Source organism: Symphodus melops (assembly GCF_947650265.1).
Source record: "Symphodus melops genome assembly, chromosome: 12".
In the NCBI taxonomy this organism is placed as follows: domain Eukaryota; kingdom Metazoa; phylum Chordata; class Actinopteri; order Labriformes; family Labridae; genus Symphodus; species Symphodus melops.
The window spans coordinates 15,844,706-15,870,002 of record NC_136702.1 but is presented as its reverse complement, the minus strand read 5'-3'; the positions used below and the strand labels follow the sequence as shown (position 1 = coordinate 15,870,002).

The 25,297-nt window shown below is 39.6% G+C and overlaps 4 protein-coding genes across 5 annotated transcripts in view; 1 reads left to right on the top strand and 3 right to left on the bottom strand.

Annotated features, from left to right (window-relative positions):
* pnkd (PNKD metallo-beta-lactamase domain containing) overlaps window positions 1-15,932 on the bottom strand; it is a 40,182-nt gene extending 24,250 nt beyond the window's left edge. Inside the window, exon 1 of one of the 2 annotated variants that reach the window (XM_079358464.1) lies at window positions 15,730-15,932. In XM_079358464.1, the coding sequence (XP_079214590.1) occupies window positions 15,730-15,887 (158 nt within the window). In that variant the 5' untranslated portion in view covers window positions 15,888-15,932. The remainder of the gene's footprint in view (window positions 1-15,729) is intronic. The other variant, XM_079358465.1, reaches the window with a different exon arrangement.
* LOC306833304 (uncharacterized protein) lies at window positions 11,660-15,716 on the bottom strand. Its single transcript, XM_079358468.1, has 4 exons — window positions 13,726-15,716; window positions 13,144-13,309; window positions 12,941-13,056; window positions 11,660-12,696 (listed from the first exon to the last, which is right to left on the bottom strand). The coding sequence occupies exons 1-4, from the start codon at window positions 13,864-13,866 to the stop codon at window positions 12,481-12,483; spliced, it is 639 nt and encodes a 212-aa protein (XP_079214594.1). The 5' UTR covers window positions 13,867-15,716; the 3' UTR covers window positions 11,660-12,480.
* A 195-nt stretch (window positions 15,933-16,127) lies between the features above and the next one.
* Window positions 16,128-20,469, top strand: LOC306832955 (protein lifeguard 3-like). The gene is made up of 11 exons (XM_079357977.1): window positions 16,128-16,579; window positions 16,944-17,218; window positions 17,304-17,365; window positions 17,492-17,556; window positions 17,669-17,722; window positions 17,860-17,910; window positions 18,014-18,071; window positions 18,458-18,571; window positions 18,777-18,872; window positions 18,976-19,041; window positions 20,034-20,469. The coding sequence occupies exons 2-11, from the start codon at window positions 16,957-16,959 to the stop codon at window positions 20,181-20,183; spliced, it is 978 nt and encodes a 325-aa protein (XP_079214103.1). The 5' UTR covers window positions 16,128-16,579; window positions 16,944-16,956; the 3' UTR covers window positions 20,184-20,469.
* Window positions 20,470-20,576: 107 nt separating this feature from the next.
* Window positions 20,577-25,297, bottom strand: part of dars1 (aspartyl-tRNA synthetase 1) — a 28,543-nt gene continuing 23,822 nt past the window's right edge. The window contains exons 12-18 of the mRNA XM_079358457.1: window positions 24,584-24,731; window positions 24,177-24,323; window positions 23,693-23,735; window positions 23,386-23,466; window positions 22,577-22,688; window positions 21,268-21,339; window positions 20,577-21,124 (exon numbers count right to left, since the gene is read on the bottom strand). Coding sequence (XP_079214583.1) covers window positions 21,033-21,124; window positions 21,268-21,339; window positions 22,577-22,688; window positions 23,386-23,466; window positions 23,693-23,735; window positions 24,177-24,323; window positions 24,584-24,731 — 695 coding nt within the window. The 3' untranslated portion in view covers window positions 20,577-21,032. The remainder of the gene's footprint in view (window positions 21,125-21,267; window positions 21,340-22,576; window positions 22,689-23,385; window positions 23,467-23,692; window positions 23,736-24,176; window positions 24,324-24,583; window positions 24,732-25,297) is intronic.

Sequence of the window (25,297 nt, the reverse complement as noted above, 5' to 3'; positions counted from 1 at the left end):
TTTTCAACAACAGAAAGTGGTTGATCATCCAGCAAAATAAATTCAGTAATCAGTTTTCCGTAATCATTTTTGCTTTGTTACTTTCTGCAGGGAGTTTCTGGCACTTCTCAAAAGTTTCCTTTAATGTTCTTGTTGCGGCTCACTTTTTCTCTTAGCACTCGTTGCTAGCACAAAGTCTGCATACTCCTTTCCATGATGCTTTCGCAAATGTTTTATCAAGTTCATCGTGTTGAAGCTTCCAATGCTGCGGCCACCCCTCGACACACTCGCGTTGCATAAATTGCAGTTGGCTGTTTTGCCTTTTTTCCTCCTTCAGTACAAAGTAATTCCACACAGCTGACATTATGCCTGCACCTAAAAAGTCTCACTCTTCTGATCACGTGACATGTGCAACAACTTCCAGTAGCCCACTCGGCTCTCTTTGCGGCATGTTGCGCAAAGTAATGGGAGAGACTTAAGGATCGGATCGGACAGCTGTCCTTTGACCTGGTCTGTGGTGAGGTGAGGTTTGTGTTGAGGAGTCGGGTGTTGTGGTTTCCAGGGGGAGGTGTGCAGAAGGAAGGAGGAGAGATGGCGGTGGTGAGGGTGGGGGCAGGGACTGTTCAAACTGGTTGAAGAAGTTGTTCAGTTCGTTTGCCCTCTCCATTGTTCCCCCTGGTCTTTGTGTTGTGACCTGTGATGGTCCTCACACCTTCCCAGACCTCCCTCATGTTGTTTTCCCTCAGCTTTTGATCCACCTTTCTTCTGTAGCTGTCCTTTGCTTCCCTCACACAGCGCTTGACCTCCTGCTATGCTGTCTTCATGGCCTCCCTGTCTCTGCTGCTGAAGGCAACCTTCTTCTTGTTTAGGACAGCCTTAACTTCCCGCGTTACCCATGGCTTGTTATTAGGGAAACAGTAGACAGTCTTGACAGGGGCGACTACGTCTACACAGAAATTCAAGTAATGCGTCAGACAGTGTGTCATCCCCACCATGCGGGTCCATCATCACATCCCAGGTTGTGGTGTTATACCAGTCTCTGAGGGCACTTTCCATCTCTGGGGACCACCTCCTGATAGATCGAGTTGTAACCGGCAGCTTTTGGACCGGGGGGTGTAAGATGGCTGTAGGTGAACCAAATTGTGATCAGACTTCCCTAATGGGGGGAGGGGAGTCACTCTGTATGCATCCTTCACATTAACATACAGAAGCTCCATTGTCCTGTTGTTTCATGTAGGACAATCCACAACTTGATTACAGCCAAACTTGAGTCCAGAGTTGAATGGTTAAAATCCCCAGAAATGATCATGTGTGCCTCAGGGTGCTGTGTCTGCAGCCTAGCAGTGACAGAGTGGATTTTCTCAAAGGCAGTGGCTGCGTCCGCTCTCGGGGGGATGTAAACACAAATGGCGATCACGTGACTGAACTCCCTCGGCAGATAGTGAGGCCACAGGCTAGCAGCTAGCAGCTCGAGGTCCCGGCAACATGAGACTGTCTTTACGGAGATATGTCCTGGGTTACACCAACGGTAGTTAACATACATGATGAGTCCCCCACCATTACTTTTCCCGGTCGATTTTGCGTCTCTGTCAGCTTTCACGGCAGTGAATCCCAACATATTCACGTTAGCATTCGGTACTAGTTGGTTTAGCTATGTCTCCGTGAGGATGAACAAGCTGCTCTCACGGTAGGTCCATTGGTTGTTCAGTGCGTACAGCTCGTCGATCTTGTTCGGCAGCGAGTTCACATTCCCCATGATGACGGAGGGAAACGATGGCTTGTAGCACCTCCATTTCTCCGCTGTCTCGACTTTTAGCTTTGCTCCAGCCTTGCAGCCCCTGGGTGTCCTCCTCAGCTCCTCCAGGATGGGGTGTCGTATCCCGGCTTGTCCCTTTGTTCTTAGAGCCAGCAGTTTCTCCCGTGAATAGGTGAGAAAACTGGCTATTGGTTGAGTGTTAAACTTAAAAAGGTATATAGGATATATAAAGCACACAAGCTCTTCGCAGGAAGAGTAAAGAAAAAGAGTTAAAAAGTTTAAAAAGGGTTAAGAAAGGCTAAAATTAGGGGTAGAGAGAGAGAGCTGCTGGAGAGGCAGCCGTCTCTCACAGCGCCAAGAATAGACTCTTAACCAAAAATTCTCTGCTGCTTTTAACGACTCTGTGCTTACCACAATTAAGTCTTACAATGCAAGTGCGGAGAAGATTTACATTTATTTTTGGCCTTTCGCCTTTATTATGATAGAGACAGGAAGGTAGATAGAGGCGGAAATCAGGGAGAGAGCGGCCCCATAGGCCGGACGCGAGCCCGGGCCGCCCGCGCGAGGACCATAGCCTTGCTACATGGGACGCGCGCTGCCACTGCGCCACCAGCGCCCCAGAGATTGTCAGCCTTTTTAAATCTACGTGTACCGACATCCTGGACTCGATCGCTCCTTTCACGGACAGAGGCCCAAAAGCTACGACTCATGCGTTAGGTGGGTTTCCTGAAGGAATACTATATTAGACTATAACGTTCTAATCCTGTTCATCAATTTTAACCTTAAGATCAACCGACATATAGACCAACTGTTCTCAATCTTCCCAACATTTCCGTAATTTCAGGCCAAGCAAAAAAAAGAACAAAAAACACAATTATTCCCCTCAGTCATTATTAATCCACCTGAATATTACCCCATCAGGTGTTTCCACCTTTCCTATATTGGACCTCCAGAAAGCAAAAAGCTGTTCCACACAGCGTGGGGATCAGTATAGCTACACTGTTTTAAAATAAAAATAAGAAAACTAGCAAAATAAGCGCAACTTCCCTGCCACTACACTTCAGAACATAATTTTAAGACAACTCAACAACAAAAAAAATTCTCTACATTTTCTTAATTAAAGAAAGTGCATATTAAACCTGAGCATTGTTCCCTATCACAGACAGGGGATGAAGAGCACACAGAACTCAGTATAACAACTCAACTAACTTTCAGTGTACTCTCCACCCCTATACTGTATCAAAACGTCAGTCCAATGTTCAGTCAGTGGCTCTAAATTATGCTTCTGATGGCGTCATCTGATTATCAATACCTCCGTCTGGATGAATATCCGACCGGATCTTCTTAACAAACCATTTGGCTTCATCGGCGCCGCTGAAGGTGTTTTTTTAACGCTCCTTGTAGGTGACAATAAGCCGGGCAGGAGGGATCATGCCGTACCGGAGCCCCAGTGAGCGGAGCTGTCGCCTCACCTCCCCAAACTCTTTTAGCTTCTTGTGCGTCTCCGCTGTCATGTCTTGATAGAACCTCACAGGCTGATTTTTGTAGAGGACCTGCTTCTTCGCCTGCGCCACTCTCATCACCGCTTCCTTGTCTTTGTAATTCAGAAACTTCATTATGAGGGTTCTTGGTGCGGAACTCATCTTATCTTGTCTTGTTGGTCCAAGCCTGTGCGCTCTTTCCACCGTAATTTTCCCCCGCAGTGGCGCCAGCTCCAGCGCCTCCGGTAACCAGCTCTCCAGGAACCCACAGGTGTCTCCGCCTTCCGCACCCCTTCCACCCCCAACATTAACAAGCCGTACATTGGAGCGGTGCAAACAAGCCTCCAGATCCAACATTTTCTCCTCCAATTCTTTATTTTTCCCCTCTAGATGTTTCACTCTCCCTTGAAGCACAGTTGCATCGTCTTCTGTTGTTGAGATTCTCGTCTCTGACTGTGTTAGTCTTTCCGAACATTCTGTAATATCTCTCCTTATACTTTCAATCGCAGACATGATATTGTCGAATTTAGATGAGAATTCAGACTTCATAGTATTAATAGCAGCCAATATCAATGTCAAAGAGGTACCGGACTCTTCTAGCAGCAGCGTCAGTGTCTGAGTGCCTCAGTCTCGTGTATTGTGTGCTGTGGCGAGTTTCGCCTTAGCAGATGAAGTTGTAAAAGTAGTTAGGTCAGTTTGTGTTTTCGGCCGGATCCAAGAGGATCGTAATATCATGCAGGCAGAGGATCTACATACCACAGTCAAGTCAGAGGGTAAGTAAATCATCCACACTGGACACCTTCTATGGCTCACTGAAGGAAAACACACTTTCAATATAATACTTCCTAATGTTCTATTTAACACAATGTCAATAAGCTAAATTAACTATTTTAAATGGCCTGGAATTTGTTTTTTAAAGCTGTACTGTGGCACATTTTCTTGATAAAATGACGAATTAAACACATTGTATACGGTATTATGGAGAGTCACAGACAATGGAGAGTCACAGACAATGATATGATATCTGACAAGAGTCGAGGTGACTGTGGTTTAGTGATGGAGTCATCGTCAACCGAAAGGTTTGAGGGTTCAATCCCCAGCACCGCTGAGTTTGCTCAGACTAACAGCGTCCCGTCGTCCCGGGGCCAATAGAAAATGTGTTTGGGACAAACCAAAGTCTCCCCCGGGACCCCTCCGGGATGAAAGGTATTTGTCGGTCTACAACTACTATAACTAAGTAAATGTGATACCAAACCACATCTTCCCGCGCAAAGGGAACATTTAAAATTGTTCCTTTTGCAGTAAACAATCCATCCCCATATTCACAAATGGTTTCAGTCTGATGTAACTTCTAAACACAATAACCTGCTGTGCTGTTGCGCTCTATTACCAGCTTTCATCAGAGTGTCGACAAATATGTACTAAACATTTCTTTCCTATCTGAAACAATATCCAGCACAGGCGCTTGATCATATGGTGAGCTGGTTTAGCTGCAGAGCAGCGCTAAAATGCATCCTCGAATTACTAACGGAGATGGCACAGATTCATGGTGCATAAAAAAAGTCAGCGACAGAGTTAGATCACAATTCTAAGGACACGAAATACGGACTGCCAGGCTCATATTAGAAGTCGTTTCACTGAGATTACTCAGATGAAAAACGTGTGCAACTCCACACGGAGCCGAACAGACTGCAGTGCGCAATGCTGAGGGAGAAGTTCACGTCTATGGAAAGCCGATTGAACATATATTAGATATCTTTGATGTCAAAGCTCAGTTTCCTGTACTAGTGAGGTCTTTGACTGCACTAGGGCACTAGTAGAACACTGAAATGTACTAGTAAACTAGTAGAAAGAAAAAATTCCAACATGTTAACTAGTAAGGTGATAAACATCTACTAGTTAACTAGTAAACCTAAAAATGTTTACTAGTTAACCAGTTAGAGCCAAAATATTCACTAGTAACCTAGAAAGGCATTTATGGATCATACTAGTTAACTTGTTAGGATATAGCGTTTTTACAAGTTAACTAGTAAAAGCAAAAAGGTTATCTAGTTATACTAGAGATGGCTTTATGAGTCCTACTAGTGAACTAATGAGGCTCTAAATGTTCACAAGTTAAGTTGTAATAGAACATATGTCCACTAGTTGCATCAGCATTGTTTTTTACGAGTCTTTCTATTTAACTAGTGACTCTTACATGTTTTACCAGTAGACTAGTTAGATCTAAAATGTCACTAGTACCACTTGTTTAAAAAAATAATGATGAGGAGTTGGGGAATAAGTGAAGATTGAGGCTTCTCTCAAAATAAAACTAAAAAACAACATCAAATCAGGACCCAGGATTTTGTTATAATCCCACCCACCTCATTTACATATTTCATACTAGTTAACTAGTTGGCTTAAATGATTTAAACAAATTAACTAGCTGATATGTCTTCATCTTACTAGTTAACTAGTAAGACATACATGCTTACTAGTTAACTAGTTAAACTCATATTATCAACTACTTGTACAAGTGAAGAATCGTTTTAGTGTTCTAGGTAACTAGTAAGAGAAACTTTGTCACCAAGTCACAGTAGTTGGAGTTTTATAAACCCTACTAGTTAACTAGTGAGGCTCAGAAATGTTTACTACTCAACTAGTAAATGCTAAAATGTCAACTAGTAACACTAGTAAGAACAATTTATACTGTTCTAGTTTACTAGTAAAGCCCTGTACAGTTTACTAGTAAACTTGTAAGTGCCTCAATGTCCACTCGTTAAACTAGCAGGAGTGTTTTTGGCCCCAATAGTAAACTAGTGGAAGACTTTATGCGGCACTAGTAAACTTGTTGCGGAGAAAACAGCATATTAGTGGACATCTGCTTTCGACTAGTTAACAAGTTGTATGCAACAATTTGACAAGTTTACAAGCAGAGTCTTTGACTGACTGGCGGCGCGAGCAGTCGCAGCGGCCCCTCACTCTCCCTATAGAACGGTGTTTTTAACATCAACACCCGCAAGGCTGCAGGTCCAGACAACATCCCTGGCCGGAGCTCAAAGATGTCTTCACAGACATTTTCAACACTTCTCTGAGGCAGACTGTTGTTCCAACATGCTTCAAAACGACCACCATCATACCCATTCCAAAGAAGCCATCACCATCCACTTTAAATGACTATAGACCCGTTGCACTGACCCCCATCATCATGAAGTGCTTTGAAAGATTAGTCATGGCCCACATGAAATCCTCCCCTTCCCTCCACCCTAGACCCCTACCAGTTTGCATACCGGGGCAACAGATCAACCGAGGATGCAATCTGCTCTGCTCTTCACCCAGCCCTCACCCACCTGGACTCCAAAAACTCATACGTCAGAATGCTGTTCATAGACTTCAGTTCAGCATTCAACACCATCATCCCTCAGCAGCTGATCGGCAAACTGGACCAGCTGGGGCTCAGCACTTCCCTGTGCAACTGGCTGCTGGACTTCCTCAGCGAGAGGCCTCAGACTGTGCGGGTTGGCGGCAACGCATCAAAAACCACCATCCTGAGCACTGGGGCCCCCCAAGGCTGTGTGCTCAGCCCCCTGCTCTTCACGCTGCTGACCCACTGCACTCCATCCTTCAGCAGCAACCACATTGTGAAGTTTGCGGACGACACAACAGTGGTCGGTCTCATCTCCAACAACGATGAGACGCACTACAGGATGGAGGTGGGCCAACTGGCCACGTGGTGGAAAGACAACAACCTCTTCCTGAATATCGACAAGACCAAGGAGGTTGTTGTCGACTTCCGGAGGGCCCCCACTCCCAAACCCCCCCTGACCATCGACAGTGCTCCTGTGGAGAGAGTGAGCAGCACCAAGTTCCTGGGGGTCCACATCAGTGAGGATCTCTCCTGGACAGCCAACACCATATCACTGGCCAAGAAGTCCCAGCAGCGCCTCTACTTCCTCCGTAAGCTGAAGAGCGCACGAGCACCCCCACCCATCATATGCTCCTTCTACTGAGGCACCATTGAGAGCATCCTGACCAGCTGCATCACTGTGTGGCTGGGGAGCTGCACTGCTGCCAACCACAAGACCCTGCAGCGCACATTGAAGGCGGCTGAACGGATCATCGGTGTCCCGCTCCCCTCTCTTCTGGACCTCTACGGCACCCGCCTCACCCGCAAAGCAACCCGCATTGTGAGTGACCCCACCCACCCCTCACACAGCCTCTTCAGCCTCCTGCCATCGGGGAGACGGTACCGCAGCCTGCGGGCCGGCTCGACCAGACTGAGAAACAGCTTCTTCCACCAAGCTGTCAGGAAGCTGAACTCTCTCCCCTCTCTTCCCTCCCCTCTGCTCCCATGAACACTGAACATTGGAACCTCCTCCTGCTTGAACATTGAAACAGAACCCTGGTCACTTATTGCACATTGCACGCATGCACAAGTTTCACTTTTCTTATAATCTTGTTTTATACTCCATTTTATTTAACTTAGTACTTTTGCACATCTAGGTTTATTAATGTAAATATTATTTAGCTTTTTTACCTTGTTTTATTTTATTTACCGTACCTTTTTTATCTACATTGGACCGTGGGGAGGGGGGAAACGTAATTTCGATTTCACTGTATGTCTGACATATTTTGGAATTGACAAATAAAGAACCTTGAACCTTGAACCAGAGCAGTCAAAACACTTTACTGGTTAACTTGTTGAACACATATGTCTACTAGTATCCTGATTTGTTGACTACTAGTTAACTTGTGAGGGAACATTTCTTTAAATAGTTAACTAGTACTGCCAAAAAGACCCTGATAAGTACAACTAGTGGACATTTTGCTCTTACTTGTTAAATAGTTAACTGTGTTTAGCCTCACTAGTTAATCATCAAGGTCAAACAGGGTTTAACTGGTGAAGCTAGCTGACATTTTGACTATTTGTAATTAACTAGTACACATTTAAAGCCTCACTAGTTTACAAGTAAGGCCTTAAAGACCAATGTAGTGATACAATTGTGTATTTTGTGTATTTTTTACTAGTACTGCTAGTAAACATCTTGAACTCTACTTGTTAACAAGTAAGATCAATAAGACTAACACAAGTGGTACTAGAGACATTATGCCCTTTGTAATTAACTAGCTAAGGTTTTTTTTAACATAATTACTTTTCTAGTCAAGTCCGAATGCATTTTACAAGTGTAACTATTGGACATTTAGTCCTTGCTAGTTAACTTGTAAAGGTCAACATGCAGTCCACTAGTGTAACTAGTGCATGCTAATGAAGCAGGCGGGACAAGGGTTTTGACTGGTCAATGTCAAACCTATGTTTTTTCTAGCCTTAAAGGGCCACCTCTGAATAGTACTTTGAGTGATCAGCACTAGATTTTTTTCTCTTTAACTTGGCTCACTCCTGACCTGTCGTACATTTAATCTTGAATGCATTTAATCTTCTTAGTTTACCACACAAATTCTGTATCAAGTTCCAGTTTTTTAAAGTGCATAATTTTGTCAGATTAACTTTTTTTTTCCTTTTGTAAGAACAGCATGGATAATATGAAGTATCATAATGACTGCACCTTGGGCTGTCATTTATCACTCTTCTGTGAAAACACTCATGATGGGATAAAAAAAAGGAAATCTTGAGAACAGTTGTAAAGGTCTTCTATCTTATTTCAGGCTTTTTATAAATATAACATTTTCTATATATCCTTTTCATGCTTTAGTCTCCATGGTAAGTAAGGAAGAAGCAGATGCTTAGCAGCACTTGCTCCTTACAAAGGGTTAATTTTTTGGCTGGTGGAGGTCTATATAGAGACAATGGTAAGGTTTAGAATATGCACCGATCCCACCCACTCATTAGCATGTACTGAAACAAGTGTTTCTCGTAAACATTTTTGCTTTCACTAATTTACAGTAAAATTTAAAACTGTACTTGTTTACTAAGAGCCCTGCAAGTGCAACTAGTGACATTGTGGGTCTTACTAGATAACTAGTTAACCATTTTGAGCCTTACTAGTTCACTAGTAAGACTAAAAGGACTTGAACTAGTGTTGCTAGCTGCCTTTTTGGTCTCAATAGTTAACTAGTGAACATTTCGAGCCTCACTAGTAAACAAGTAAAATGTGTAACTTCATCACTAGTGATACTAGTTGACATTTGGGTCTTACTAGTTAACTAGTAAACATTTAGAGACATACTAGTGAACTAGTAAGATTAAAAAGAGTCAAACTAGTGGACATCCTGGCTCTAACTAGTTAACTAGCAAACATTTTAGGCTTACTAGTTAACAAGTAGACACAAAATATGTGTTTCTATTTAACTAGTAGATGTTTATCACCTTACTAGTTAACATGTTTATTTATTTATTCAATTTATTCTTTCGACTAGTTTACTAGTACTTCAGTGTTCTACTAGTGCTTTAGTGCAGTCAAAGATCTCACTAGTACAGGAAACTGAGCTTTGATATTGATAAGATATCTAAAGCCTGGTTCACACGGAATTATAATTACGCCGATTTTGGCCCCGATTCTCCCCTTCTGATAATCTTAAGGACGCCCCGATCATCATAAGAGAATCTTATAAGATCATCCTGCCGTGTGTGGTGTGTTAAGACTGCTCTCGTCTGGTCGGACGAATGTCGGGACCGCTCTGATCTCAAATCGGGGATATTCAACATGTTGGATTGTTTTGGCCCGAATTCTCATCGTGTGTGGTGTCCCCCGAGGGGAAACAAGCACGAGCCTGTTGACGGTTGATGCATAGCCAATCAGAAAGCGATGTGACGTAGAGGAGAGGAAACTCCGGGAGCATCCAAAAAAAACAGCTGTCATGATGGCGCAACAGAAAGTCCAGTGGACATCGGAGATGGAGGACCAACTCGTCGACCTATGGCAACATCGTGAATGTTTATACAATGCTTCATGCAAAGAGTATCATAACCGACAGGACAAGGAGAGGAGTTGGGCAGAAATTGCTGCTGCACTTGAGATAAACGGTAACTTTTCTTCTACACTACCAACCGTTAACTTGATGATAACGGTCATTCATATAAATGTCTTGTTATTGTTAATGTCAGTGGAAGAAGTAAAGACGCGGGCCACAACTTTGAGGACCCAGTTCAGCAAGCTTCTGAAAAGTAAACCCAGTGGGAGTTTGCAAAAGCCACTAACAAGCAAACAAAGGTGGCTCATGAAGACATTGATGTTTCTGAAGAAGCATGTCACCCAACGTCCAACTGAAAGCAGTGTATGTATCCTGATTGTAGACTTCTTATCAATATTTAAGTGTTGTCTAAATATGCATTAATATTTTTTATAACTTTTATAGCTGCCTCAAACAATCAATCAATCTTTATTTATATAGCGTCAATTCATAACAGGCGTTATCTCAAGACACTTTACAAAAGCAGGTAAAGGACCTTACTGTTTGTCTGTTAACATTAACAAAAGGGCAGGTAACAAGACCATGCTCATTGTTATGTTTACAAAAAGCAGGTAAAGGACCTTACTTATGGCTATGTTACAAGAGCCCAGCTTAATCCGTCATGGCAAGAAAAAACTTCCTTTTAACAGGCAGAAATCTTCAGCAGACCCGGGCTCATGACGGAACAGCCATCTGCTAAACTGTGCTGGGCAATTAAAGATGCCCTGGCTGCTGAGAGGGACCTCTTGAGTGATGTAGATGATGACCTCTCTCCGGCCTCTGAGGAAACATCTGCAGAGAATAAATTTTTTCTACAAAATGATGACGACCCTTCCCCTCCTGTAGCTCATGTACCACCTGCGAAAAAGCTTAAGAAAAGCCAATCTGCTGATGTAATTGAAATCAAAAAATTTAAAATTTTACAGCAGATGTCAACAGCTTTTAACGCTGGATAAAGCAATGATAGTGACAGCCACTTTGGAGAACAAGTAGCTGAGGAGTTGAGGTCAATTAAAAACGCTGTGCTAAAGACAAGAATAAAGAGAAAAATTATGAACGATTTATATGAGGCTCAGGAGAATAATGCACAGGTGCCACCTATTTACCCTGTACCCTCCTCTGTACATATGCCAAACACACAACCAACCCCTCTACTCACACATACAATTCAACAAGAGCCATATCACTACATACATAACTACAGGATAATGTTAGAAGACGAGTGAATACAGAGAGGGGGAGATAGTCAGACACAACTACCTGTTTTGTGGTTAGTTTCAAGTGCATCTTCAGTTAAACTTACATACATTCTTTTTTGATGTCTTTGTTTTATTTGAACTTTTGTTATATATAGGAGTAAAGATTGCTTGTATCCTGAAGTGAATAATAAAGTTATTTATTTGATCCCACAGACTGTTTTTCATGTTTTCAAAGTTGACCTCTATCCAACTGTTACGAACAATTGAAATAGGTTTGAAATATGGAATTTCATAAAAATAATACAAGTAGAAAAAGCAACACAATTATTTCATTAAAATATGAAGATGCAAGACCATTTGGACATGTAGAAAGTTTAATTTTTTGCTCAGGGAATTTCAGGTAAATCAAATATCAAAATATAAATACTATATAAATTTGAATACTAAACTAAACAAAGAAGCACAAACAAAAGGTGTGAATATAAAATATTGTAAATCTTAAAATATTAAAAGTTTAGGAAGTACATTTCAATTTCTAATTATTTTTTAATTTCCAGAAATGTATTGAATGTGTAAACAATATATTAAAAAAAAAGTTACGCCAGCTTTAAGAAACAAAATGTAGATTATGTATTAAATACAGAACATGCCTGAGCCTAAATGTAGTTGTCCTGCCAGGGAATCTTGCCTGCAGAGGAAACAAAGTAGCTCTTCAGCTTGTCTCTGTTTTGTTTGGCAGCCATGGAGCTATTGCAGGGTTTTCCTGGTTGAAGAGGGAGCATGGGTGCCAGACCATTTTGTCTCCAGGTACCCTCAACAATTCTGTGGTCACAGTCGTCTGAGTCAATCAGGGCTGGAGGTGCATATGTGGCAGACCTAATCCCACATAAATAATTGTGGAGACAAACACATGCTAAGGCAACCTTCTGTACCTTGTCTGCGTCGAGCGTTATGGTGGTGCGGAAAACTCTCCACCTGTTGGCAAGTATTCCAAATCCATTTTCGACTACTCTGCGTGCTCGAGAAAGCCTGTAGTTAAAGACTCTCTGCTCATAGTCCATTTGACGAAAGGAGTACGGCTTCATGAGGTCCGTGCGCAAAGGATAAGCATCGTCACCCAGGATCACAAAGGGTGCTTGTATGTCTGACTGTGGAAGTGGTTTTGCTGCAGGGATATTTAGAAGGCCCTGGTCCAGCGCTTTCTTGAAATCTGATTCATTAAACACACCTGCATCTGATGCTCTTCCCCCACACTAACATAAAGAAACTGATACGTTGCATCAACAAGAATGCTGATATGTTTGCCATCAAGGGCACCAAGACAATGGGGGAACTGCCACTTCTGATGAAAATCTTGCACAATCTCCAGCCATTCCTCCTCTGTAGTTGGTGTCTGAAATGACAGATTTATGCATATGGGAAAAGACCACAAATAGTTCAACTTGCATTGTGTATATATCTTTTTCCTTGGCTTTCTGCATTTCAAATATAAATAATACTGAAACATATTTTAAAGAAATACATTTTAAAATGTTTTACTGTTAAAATCAAATACATGTCTGATATAAAAAACAGATCACATGCAGTATGTGTTTAATTTGTGTGTGTACTTCAAAAAACATTGAATTAGACATTACCTTGAGATAATCCTTAGCAAATGCTTGGTACAGGGCTTCACATGTTTCGGTGACAATCTTGGAAATGGTTGACTTTCCAACTCTAAACTGGAAGTTTAATGATGAAAAGGATTCTCCTACAAGACAAAGAAACAACATGAGTTTCATTCACCCGATTAAGTAAAAGTAAACACGATAAACAAAGCAGACCTTTGCAAACAAACCTGTTGCCAAGAATCTTAGCGTTAACACCAGTCTCTCCTTCGCAGAAATGGACAGCCTCATGTTTGTGTCCTGCTTTGTGATCAATGGGGCTACTTTATTGAGGACAAACTCAAGCTCCTCCATATTCATTAGCAGTAACTCCCTGACCCCTTCTCTCTCAGAGACCTGTAAAATATAACAATATAAATGATCGGCATAAACATCCACAGCTGCAGTCCACCAGAGTACAGAAACATCCTACAACAACAAAGACATTGCGTTAGTGATTATACTGTGTTTCAGGCAACTGAGAGGTGGAATATTTTCATTTGAAACATACCAGTTCCCACCACAGTGTGTTTCAGCAAGAGACTGCAACAATGTCTCTCATGATAATCTGCAAGCTATCAAAGTCCTCGTTTCACGTTATAAGTATATGGTGTTTACATTTTTAAGTGGGCGCTGGTAAATATAGTAGTTACCGGTTGCCAGGAACGCAACAACTCTTAAAATGAATGTACAAACGTTTATGAATGTTTATTTCAATGGTAAACAATCAGAGTTGTACGTAACAACATTTCTATGAGAAAAAAACAACTCACCTCCATATCATCATGGAGCACGTACAGTCCACACTCCCGTTGTCTCCACTCCTTTGACCAACGCCTTTTCTTTTTAAAACGTGTTTTGTCGCATAAAAACACAGCACAAACGATCAAAACCGCATCCTCTTCGCCCGTCATGTTTGTTTACTCTGGAATCACGTTTAATCTCGAGAGGTTTTGCGAGATTTCCCGTCTGATCGGGGGACGTTCGCGAGTGAAATCGGTTCGATTGTGGTGTGTTCATGTTGCCGTGTGGTTGCACACCACACACTGTACGACCAAAACTGTAAAACCTCAGATTATTTATCGCCGTGTGTGGTCTCTAAAGTTTGGGCAATCGGCCGACAATTTTAAAATCCTGCCGTGTGAACCGGCCTTAATATATGTTCAATCGGCTTTCCATACATGTCTGTTTGTTTGGAAAAATTTGATCATGTTTTAATGCCTGTCACTGAAATAGCCTACCAGAAGATGACATGGATTGCATTAGAGACACTTGTGTTTGTGACAACATGTGAGCAGGTTTCCCTCTCTCTCTCTCTCTCTCTCTCTCTCTCTCTCCACTGTACTCTTATTAAAGCACTGGTCCCAGGGCAGGTAGAATAACCCGTGTCATGGTTTCTATAACTTCAACAACAATATTAACAAATATATAAGTGAGTAATCTCAGAAACATTTAAATACGAAATATGATTATTAATGTTTTCTTCTGTATTGTGATACATTTCATTATTTCCATGTGCCAACATGCACTTTGTAATGACAGATTTTGTGTTTTCAATCTGAAACCTGTAGTCTTAAATTCTATCTTTAGTAAGTGCTAAAAATTCCCACCTGTCTATAAGCCACAGCACAAAATAAGTATTTCAGCTCAGAAATATACTTAATTTAAATAACCAATACACTCAACTTGCATGTCAATAATCAATTTACCTAATATGCATTTGTTTTTCTTATGCTATGTTAGAAAAGGCAAGCGTCTATAACATAATAAAGTTAAACTAACAATTACAGACAATAATAAGCAAAATTTGGATTTTGGGACGGTTCAAGTTTACTTCGGATGGTTTAAATTGTTTTTTTGGGATGGTTCTGGGACGGTGGTGAAAAAAGTTAGTCTGGAGCCCTGCCCCAGCTGCTGCCACAACATGTCCAATGTGTCCTTGGGCAAGACACCTAACCTCGTATTGCTCTGGCTGCTTCATTGGCAGCATACAAATGGGACACGTTACTTCTAATAGTCTCCCTGTTTACCAACCTTACCAACCACTGCCATCACTGAGTGAATGGGTGTAAATGGGTAGATGTGGCTTGTATGTCGAACCTACCCATTATTCTATTATTAATACATTATCATTATTCATACAGCAGAGATGCAGAGAACACTTGAAGCGCTTGAAGCAGCAACACAAAAAGGTGGAATTCCTTTTCTCTGGGCGGTAGCCTTCTGCTGCAAACACTCTCCTCATTAAAAACAATTTAAAAGAGACGCTGGTGGTCAGAGAAAAAAAATGTATTTATCCAGATATCTATGGGACCAACCCCCATCCCCGGACAGGACCATCAGCAACCGGCAAGTGGCAGTGACATTTCAATGTGTCAGAACAACAGGAGGGTCGTAATATTATACAGGCAGAGGATCTACATAACACAGTAAAGTCAGAGGATTAATAGGCTAAATAACAGTGAAATAGAATATGGGGTTGTTTGTTTACACGGGATCAACCTGCCATGGACTAAACTGCAGAACGTGATTGATGATACCCCACTACAGTACCCGGAGAAACTTAGCCTACCTAAACGACACACACACGTCCTTGTCAATAAACGTGTGGTCAATATTTCACACTATCATAGGTTTTTTTTAGACATTTACAAATGTGAATTTAAGATATGAAACAATATTATGAGCAACGGGCTCTATATTTACAGTCACGATGAGCTACAGCTAATCACCGCGATAATAATATGCTGTACAATGGAAGTTCATATGATACTCACGCGATTCGAAACAAGGGCTTCTCTGAGCGGGCCATTATTTTGAACACCAGTTTCCCCCAAAAGGTCGGACCTATGCGTTTATAGCGAACACATAAATATAAGACAAGAAAAAAGGATTTGGTGGCAATAAGCGTTACAATCCAGTCAGGAAGCGCCATAGCGTCTAAACGAAACGTACTGACGTTTAAGCGTCACGCTAATCCCGGAAGAGTCGGAGGAGTCAAAATATTTTTTTTTTTTCTGAAATAGGCTATTTTCTTGCACATCAGATCAAACTGTAAATTGGCTGTTAGAAACGCCCCCCCCCCTTAACGTAACAGTTATTACTGTAATTATAAAACGTTTTTAAATCTCAGTGTTACAAGACTTTCGTCGCTCTTTTGATGTAATATTAATTCCTAGAAATTGGCGAAAGAATAGGTTATACAAGGCTATTGCTTAAAATTAATAAATGATGTCAAGTATTTCATAACAAAAATATAAACATTCTCTGATTGGGGGACATATTATCAGAATGCTTATAGCTAGGCCTACGGGGTGGAAAAGCATCTCAATGCCAGGAGTGGTGTTTTGTTACAGACTAAACAGATAGATTAAATTTTAAAAAGAAATAGACCAAGGCTACACTCTATAGTCTTTGTTTAGTTTTATTCTATTGCCTTTTCCCCCAGTAGGCACGTGGTCTAATATGTCTCCTGATTTTAGCGAAAGCTTACATTGGACAACGTATTAGTTTCAGTTGGCATATCATATTACAAAGAGAAAATCATCCTCTGGTGCAAGTCTACATACCTCCAAAGACAGACAGAATTGAAATGTGCAGTGCTTCGTTCTTGGTTTAAGTCTACAGGTAATCTTTTTCTTTTTTAGTTAGAGCCTTCAGTCTTTTGTGTAATATTTCGTCTTGATTTTCTTTTGAACATGTTGTTCAATGTGGTGTAGACCTGTAACTTGCATCATTTTCTAGTGTAATGTTAAGCGCGACATGAGTTACAAGATCTCAATTCTTTAGATTGTTTTGTACATTGATGTGAGAGCTATCTCTATTTCAGTTGGAAATATATGTATAGTAGCCTATCATAAAAAATAATTTAGTGAGTGTAGATAACATATTATTATTGTTACCCTTGACATTTGTCATATCCTCAAGTACACAAGCCTCAAATTTACAGTATACTTCTCATGTAACTGTTCACAGTGTTCTTCTTTATAAGGTCCAGCTAGATCATGACGTCTAAAATTGATCATCCTCCACCCTATGAGGATGCGTTGCACCATCCAAAGTATGGATGGCCACAACATGGTTCCCCTCTTCCACCACCTCCATCTTACAGCCCCGGTCAGGGCATGTGCCCTGGTCCACCTTGCTACTGGGGCCAGGAGGGGATCCACTCGCAAGCAGAGATGTGGGAAATTCCCGGATTCTCTGCATCCAGAGCACGCAATACAATACCTACTCTTTTTACTGGAGGGTCGACATCCAACCCAGGTTTTTAATCACATCCTGTATTATGATAAGATAAGATCAAACATTTATGGATATAAATTACTATTTGATATCACCAATTCTGCAGGAGATGATCCCTTGAGCACGCAGTGGGAAAGCATTTTAATTCGGCATGCCTTCATAAGAAAGGTAAAGATTTTTCCTTGAGTCATGTCACATTTTGATCAAAATAAAATAAAATCCTGTTAGTGATATCATCAAAGAAATTGCCTCAACGTATGCTCAATGTAATTACTTTTTCATATTTGTGGGCAGATGTACTTAATTTTATCAATACAACTAGCCATCACCATTTCAGTTGTTGCTGTCTTTACATTTGTGTAAGTATTTTTGTCAAGGTCTAATATTGCATGCTACAGCTTTAAGCACTTAATGGTGTGTGAGGAACAGTCTGCTGCTCTTAAGTGATTCCTTATGTCTGTGCTTTGATAGTGACCCAGTAAGGCTGTTTGTCATCAAATACCCTTGCATCTACTGGGCATCTTTGTGAGTTATGCTCTTCTGAAGAAGAAATAAAATGAATAAACAACCACACAGAAAAGAATATCCAGTACTGTCTTCTCAGTACAGTTATTCTCATGACAAACATATGGTTATAATCATGTGGATTTATCTCTCCTTAGAGTGGTGTATATTTTGGTTTATTGCACTCTCATTTGCTGTGAAAAGCCAAGGTAAGCATGGCTCCTGAAACAGTGTCATAATATAATAATTATAACCAGTTATGATAACCCCATTGATTAATTTTTTTTAATATTGTTCACAATTTGTGTTTAGGAGGCAATTCCCATGGAATCTATTGCTGCTGGGAATATTTGTAAGTACTACTTTTTGGGTAGTATGGGTATGGGTCTGCTGATACGCTCTGTATTATAAAGCATTGAATATTATCTGTGATTAAGATTGAATACACAGACAAAGAACAAAAAATTGAAAAAAGGTTAAAACCTGTTCTTTAATTTTATGAAACACGGTTGTCATGTTTTATCTTGCAGACGCTGGCCTTGTCTTACATGTCTGGGACAATTTCAAGGTTTGCTGTGCAATATACAATATATATTTTTTTTTTAATATTTTAATTGGGGAAAAAAATTCAAAACAGTTACAGAAAAACAATTGAGTTTTTTTTTTAAACATGTATGCATATGTAAATAGTTCCATAAGCTTAGTAATACATATATTTTGATTATGTACTGGACACTGTGAACTTTACTTTTTTCTTGTTTCAATGCTACATTCTTTTGCAGTTATTATGAAACAAAAGCTGTGTTTATTGCCATGGGAATAACAGCGATAATTTGCTTGGCAGTCACAATCTTCTGCTTTCAAACCAAGGTAGATGACATTGTAAACTGTGTTCATAGCCAGGACCCTGTCAGAGAGTGTCTTTGTTGTTAGTGTAAAAGGACTCTGTAGTCTTGTATTGCAATGGGGCACTGAGCTCCTTTAAGTATTTATAACATTTTGGGATAAGATGTACTAAACATTCAAATTCCCAACCTAATACCACTTAAGATGTTCAACTTGTTTCTCATCACAGGTGGACTTCACGTCATGCGGGGGATTTCTTTGTATAACCTCTTTTTTGTTCTTGATCATTGGGATTATTACAGTCATCATCCTCTCCTTTCAGTATGTGAGACACTTATCAAAAAATATGAACATATCCTATCTACTCTTGTATCTTCACCTGAGGAAAAGTAGCTCAGAATGGTAGATCTGTGTGTTTTAATTTTCAGCAGCCTTTGTCACTCACCAGGTTGCATATGCTCTACGCTTCTATAGGCGCTATTCTTCACACTTTGGTGAGTCTATTGTGACATGGATGTAAATATTGTTTTGGGCTTAGTACTACAAAAGTATTGACTGATAACAGAATTATTGATGATTGGAACAAATAACTCAGTTTTTACATATTTTTTGCCTCACAAATGGCGTAGCTCTAGTAATAACTGCGCTGGGGTGTAAGTCATTCTCCCCACCCCTTTCCAGTCAATAACTGAATGCACCAACAATTACTGACAACTATTTCAAGACTGCTGCTGCCATAGGAGGAGGAGGACATTTTTAGCTCTAAAGATTCAGGCAAAGTTACAGAAAAAAGCCCAAGTAGCTGTAACACAGATGATAGTCAAATGAACATCTAAGGTAGCCCAATAATTTCAGATTCAACAGAAAATTGTATGGCTCATGAGCCTGAATGCATGTTATAGGTTATCAAAACTGACTTTTGGACTCTCCGATGAGTCAGATACAACACTTTCTTTTTCCTTCGAACACAACATACGGTTGTGTTAAAACTCTTATCAGACTTTCAGGGAGTGCAGCTATATATATGTATTTATAAATTAACCTTTCATATTATGTAGTAAAATAATATTACATGCTATCTTGTGGTTTTTTTCCCCCTTTTTTATGGTCAATGCACTTTGGTATCACTAAAGTAATTAGCTGTACATTGTGTTGCTATTTTTTCCCCCAGTGAACATGCAGTATATAAAGGGATATAGTCGTGTCTGTATAGTCAGGTAAAATTTGGCCTGAAAAACACAAAAATATTGGGATTCAAAGACACTATTAGAATACTAGCAGATAAATTCATAGTTCATAATTGAAATATCTCTTTCTTTAAATGTGCAAGTAATGCAAATTAAATGTTACTCTATTTTTTTACAAAAACTGAAAAATCAGTTAGGACTGTTTTTGTTCAAAATGCTCTCAAAGACTTAAAAAACAAATTACCTATGTTCTTTCTCTGTGACTTAATGTTGTCCTGTCTTCTCTTTGATGATGTTAGTTTTTAGTGTACAGCACCCAGCTACTTATTGGCAATCAGATGTTGGCCATCACCCCAGAGGAATACATCTATGGTGCTCTCTCTCTCTACATTGAAATTGTTCACATCTTTCTCTTCATCCTACAAGTTAGTGGAGCGGCTACGGACTAGGCCAGTGATTAGAGTGCATTTTTGTTAACATTTTACAATTTGCAGAGTATTGTTTGATTTTACACGATACAAGTACACAAGTCAGTCACAAATGATGTCTATTACCAGATGTAAATGTTGAAATCTGTTTCATATCAACACCTTGGATAACACCTGGTTAATTGAATCAAGGCAGGGAACTGAGTATTCCACTTAACTGTGAATGTGGAGAAACATTTGTTTGTGACTTGCCTCAGTTTGTTTGAGTTTTTTTTGTTTGGTTCCTCCACTATGTGAAGTATTCTTTTTCTTTAATCTCTCTTTAAAGCTATATAGATTCATTATATTATAAAGTATTATTATTATTAACTCAGAAATACATGTAAAAACCATTCAAAAAAGGAGACCAAGTAATTAGAGGTTCTAGACGTTAGTTTATTTATGATTATTCCTCAAATTACTTACGATGTTAGTAATTAGATGAACATGTTATTACAGGCATACAGCAGGAGACCCCAAACATAATTTCTTATTCTCTGTTGAAAAAGCGTGCTGCTTAGATATGCACATGAGTATTTTTTAACAGATGGATAAACAATAATTTGATCAAAAGATGGTTAAGTGCTGCAGCTTTGCAAACAACTCACAAATTTGTTTTAGTAAGATAACCAGCACACCAATCAATAAAATAACCCAATTGCTGAAAATGCTCTCCGAGGCTTGATGGTTAATCATATTAGAACTTCAAATTCAAAAGGTGGCACTAGCTCCTTTTCTGTCAATTTCTGTATTGTGGATAAGTATTGTTTCCCATCACCAACATCTGTTTCTTAGTCCAGTAATTAAAGGGTTTGTTCACGGTTTGAAGCTTTATGGTGTAAGGCGCTTAGGGTCCCGTGGGAACATGGATGTCTGACGGATGTTGTGAAGTCCCAGGTAAAGCATGCAGACTCTTTCCAGGCCTGGCAGGGATGACAAGAGTAGTCACTCAAAAAAGGCCATTGTTATTTGACATATGAGCCACATTCAGAAATCTTTATTTACAAAACAAGTGTTTCAATGCTCTGTGAGAAGCCAAAAAAAACAGAAGGCAGCTTTTTCTTACCAATGCCCCCACCCCCATGTGGTGGAGCGCCATAGCGGAAGGAGTCAATGTATGCCTTTATCTTCTCCAGATCTGTAATGAAGGAAAATGAAAGTTTTGTTTGTTGTAAATGAATTCTGAAATTCATCACCATTAGAGGGAGACAAAAATCACATTTACATCACGTACTGTACATGTGTTCCAAGTAGACTTCTAGAACATTACCGTGTTACAGTGATCCCCCACTTACATGAGCATTATCCTACACAATCAAATGAACAATGTTTTTTGTTTTAAGCTTTTACACGATCGAAGAAAAAGAGGTTTAGATAAAAAGGCCAAAAAACAACAAATAAGACTAAGCTAAAGAGACCTTTACAGAAAAGCAATCATGTCAAATAAATATACGCAATGACAATAAAGTAAAAAATCTATTTCAATTCTTATAGAATAAACAGATCAGTGAATACCATTTGTTGTGATCTGATCTTCCCTCCAATTGGACTTGCAAAGTCAAGGAAGGCCCCACAAATTGAACTTTAAGTACTAGACTTTGCGCTGCACTCAGCCTGGCAGGGCACAGATATGCTCTTATTACAAGCAACACATAGGTAATGAATGGACCTGCCAGCTGTGCGCAAGACCAATGCGTCCCATCTGAAAGGCCCTTCACTCTGTTTTACTTGCATTTTATGGTAATTGGTGTATGTATATGCTTGTCCCTGGTTATTGCCGAATTAAAATATCTACAAAACAAAGTGCAGCTTTCATGTTACACTTGGTGTTTGGGCAAGGCGATTTGGCCTAAAAAAATTACATCACAGATCTTTTCCCACCAAACTTGATTTACAACTTTCTAAAAAACAAAACCAACTATTAAAATCTTAAAAACAAGTTTTTAGTTTTTTCTATTAATAACATTGAAATGAAGTAACCTGAATTCCTCTTAAGGTGTTGAAGTGCAAGCTGTTAACTTATCTTTCAAAGTGCACAAAAGGCTGCTGATGGCCTAGTGGTTAGGTTGCACATCATGTACAGAGACATGTCATTCCCCATTCTCTCTCCACAGTTTCATACTTCCAATTAGGGCAACAAGCCAACAAATAAATCTTAAAAATGGCACTATGAAGTTTCAAGGTATAGCACAAGTAGTTTCAGTTTTGAAAATCCAAATATTCTAAAAATACCATTTATCGATTACCCTTACAGTGAAGTATTCCAAAAGGAGGGGCACTCCTGGACACCACGGTTAAAGAATAAAGAACAGGCCATCCAGGGAGCTACATATGGGTTTAAGAGGGCTTATTCATGCTAACAAAAAACCTCTTACCAATCTGATGATGGATTGCCCTTTCAGTCAGTAACTGAGCGTCATGAACTCTCTGAGCTCCAGACAGGATCTCTTCACCCCTCATGAACATGTCATATGAGTTGGAGTATTTCTGAACAGAATCAAAAAATAAATGAATACATCTTATGGACACAGGACTTCAGCTGTTCTCATATAAAAATGCAGAAAAGTGGTTCTAGAAAGTATTTATAAAAAGTGGGTGAACCTAGAGAGGACGCGAGGCTTCTCAAATGTTTTTAACATTTTGTCTAAATGTTGACAAAATATTTGTACAATTAAGACAATGTGATGGTGTTTGCGTGCAACATATGATTATTAAAATAATAAATTATCCAGCATAGATAGATAGATACTTTATTGATCCCGAGGGAAATTCAAGGCATCCAGTAGCAGTATACAGACAGGCAGGACACAAGACATTAGTTACAATACACACCCGCTGTCCCCCCCACCCGCATTGGGTGTCTGTGGCTTTTATTTTTGTTGCCAAGGTAATAAAGCAATACATCTTACGAGAATCATATCTAAGTTTAGAATTATTGTGTCATGACAACATTATGGAGCATGCTAAGAACACCTAGGCCAGTTTGGGGTTGACTGAGTAAATAGACCCATACCCCATTATCTAGGTGTGTAAATCTCACTTCGAGAGATTAATCTTAGTGTGCTCTCAGTTGGACATACATTTTTACATCCATTTTAAAAGTTCAGTTATTGTCAGGCTAACGCAATAAAACATTTTTTTTACATGGTCATTGTTTGTTTGTAAAAGCAAACAAAAGACTTACAGGATTGTTTGGATCGGGCATCGTGTAGAAGGGTCTTACAGCCAGTGGGTACTTATCCAGCACATAGAAGTCAGTGTCATACTAACAAAAAGAGTTGAATGAGTTTATACATATAATCAATGTAAAAGTAACTTCCTGGACACACTACCAAAAAATTAGTAAAGGATTGCAGGTAGAAAATTAAAACCTAAAGCCTCTTCCAACACTCCTTTGAAGTATTTCTAAGATGCTGATACACGTTGTGTACAATCAAGCAATTTTTTTTTAAATGAGACATTTAATCATCATGAATACAAGTTTAACATACCTTTTCCTTGACAAGACGGCCAAGCAGTTTTTCATTGGGTGTACTACAGAAAAAAAGAGAAAGACAAAAATAAACAGAACTGTTTACTAATGACTTACAATGTGTACCTGTGCTGCAATTTGCTTGCAAGTAAATATTAAATATATATTCTTGGCTTTCTGTTCCATTTGTGTGTATTTCAGTCGTGAAAAGAGAAAGTTATGGACCTGAACTTCTTTTTTTTTTATCCTACCTATGTTAAAATTGTATTCCACAAAATTGTGCAATTAACTGGTGGCTACCATGCATAGATAACTGTGGGTGACAATCTGTAACTAACACAGTCTTCATTTTCTTATACCCTACCGAATCATTTCTAAAATGTACTGTATATAGATAATAGGAGAACAAAGCGTTATTATAGTTATTAAGTAATAAGTAATGCTTTTTTTAATGATCAGACAAATTGAGGGTGTTGTGAAGCACATTTGTGATGTTCTCAAACCTGAGGTCCTCCTCGTCACCCATCTCGACCCCTGCCTCACGAAGCATGGCCAAGGCTTCAGTGTACTCTAACCTTAGAGTGGGCTCCAGGAATTTGAAAGACTCGCTTTGAAATTGCTTGTTCACGGTCTGGATTTCTGTCTGAAAGCTAACAGACATGTGCAATGAGCATGCAGAGACAAACAAATATTTTTTTAGTATGTTTAATACTGCCTTTGAACATTCTATCCATCTCAAAAAACATATATGGTTCTGTCTTTTTCTGTAGCTGTATGTATTTAGACATTTTTGGAAATATTTCGCACAATCATTAACTTTACTTGAAACAATTTGAGCCAAATATAAGCCATGAAAATACAAAAGATGCCAACCTATCAAAGAGATTTACATTCAAAATCAAAATCTTACTTGTCTCTCAGGCCCTTGAAAATCTGCACCATGGTGTCAGTTATAGACTCAATTACTTCATGGTAATGATAGTTGAAAGCCATTTCAATATCCAGACCCACAAACTCAGTCAAGTGTCGGTGGGTGTTAGAATCCTCAGCCCTAAAAACTGGAACCATATAGATTTGTTATCAATGTTTCGATACATCTGTATTTTTTACAAGCAGGATTGCTGAGTCAATGTTCATAACCTATAGAGCTTTATGCAAATATTGCTGAATGCATAAAGTAAACCAACTCAAATACAGACTCAAACAAATCTAAACTAAAAGCTAAAAATGAAAACATCTCATCTGTTGTGCTTTAACGCAGCCTTTTGTTACGCTGTCCCCCCACCTTAATACCACTACAGCATTATTTAGGTTGTATCATAATAGCTGTAAAAGCAACATAAACACTTGCTATTAGGAAGAATTAATACAATTTTGTCCAAGCTGAACTGGTGCAAGCAAGCAAAAGTGCAAAGTAGATTGTGCCTTGAAGCGTTGACTTTGTGCTGTCTTATTAAAATATATTACTGCCACAATGAAAATAGAAAAAAGAAATAAGAGATACACTGATTTGATGTGAAACTGTATTTTTAACTTGTTAAATACAATAAAAAAAACAGAAGCTCTCCCACTACAAGACAGAAATTGTTCATATCACAGGTCGACAATACTAACATTTAGCTAC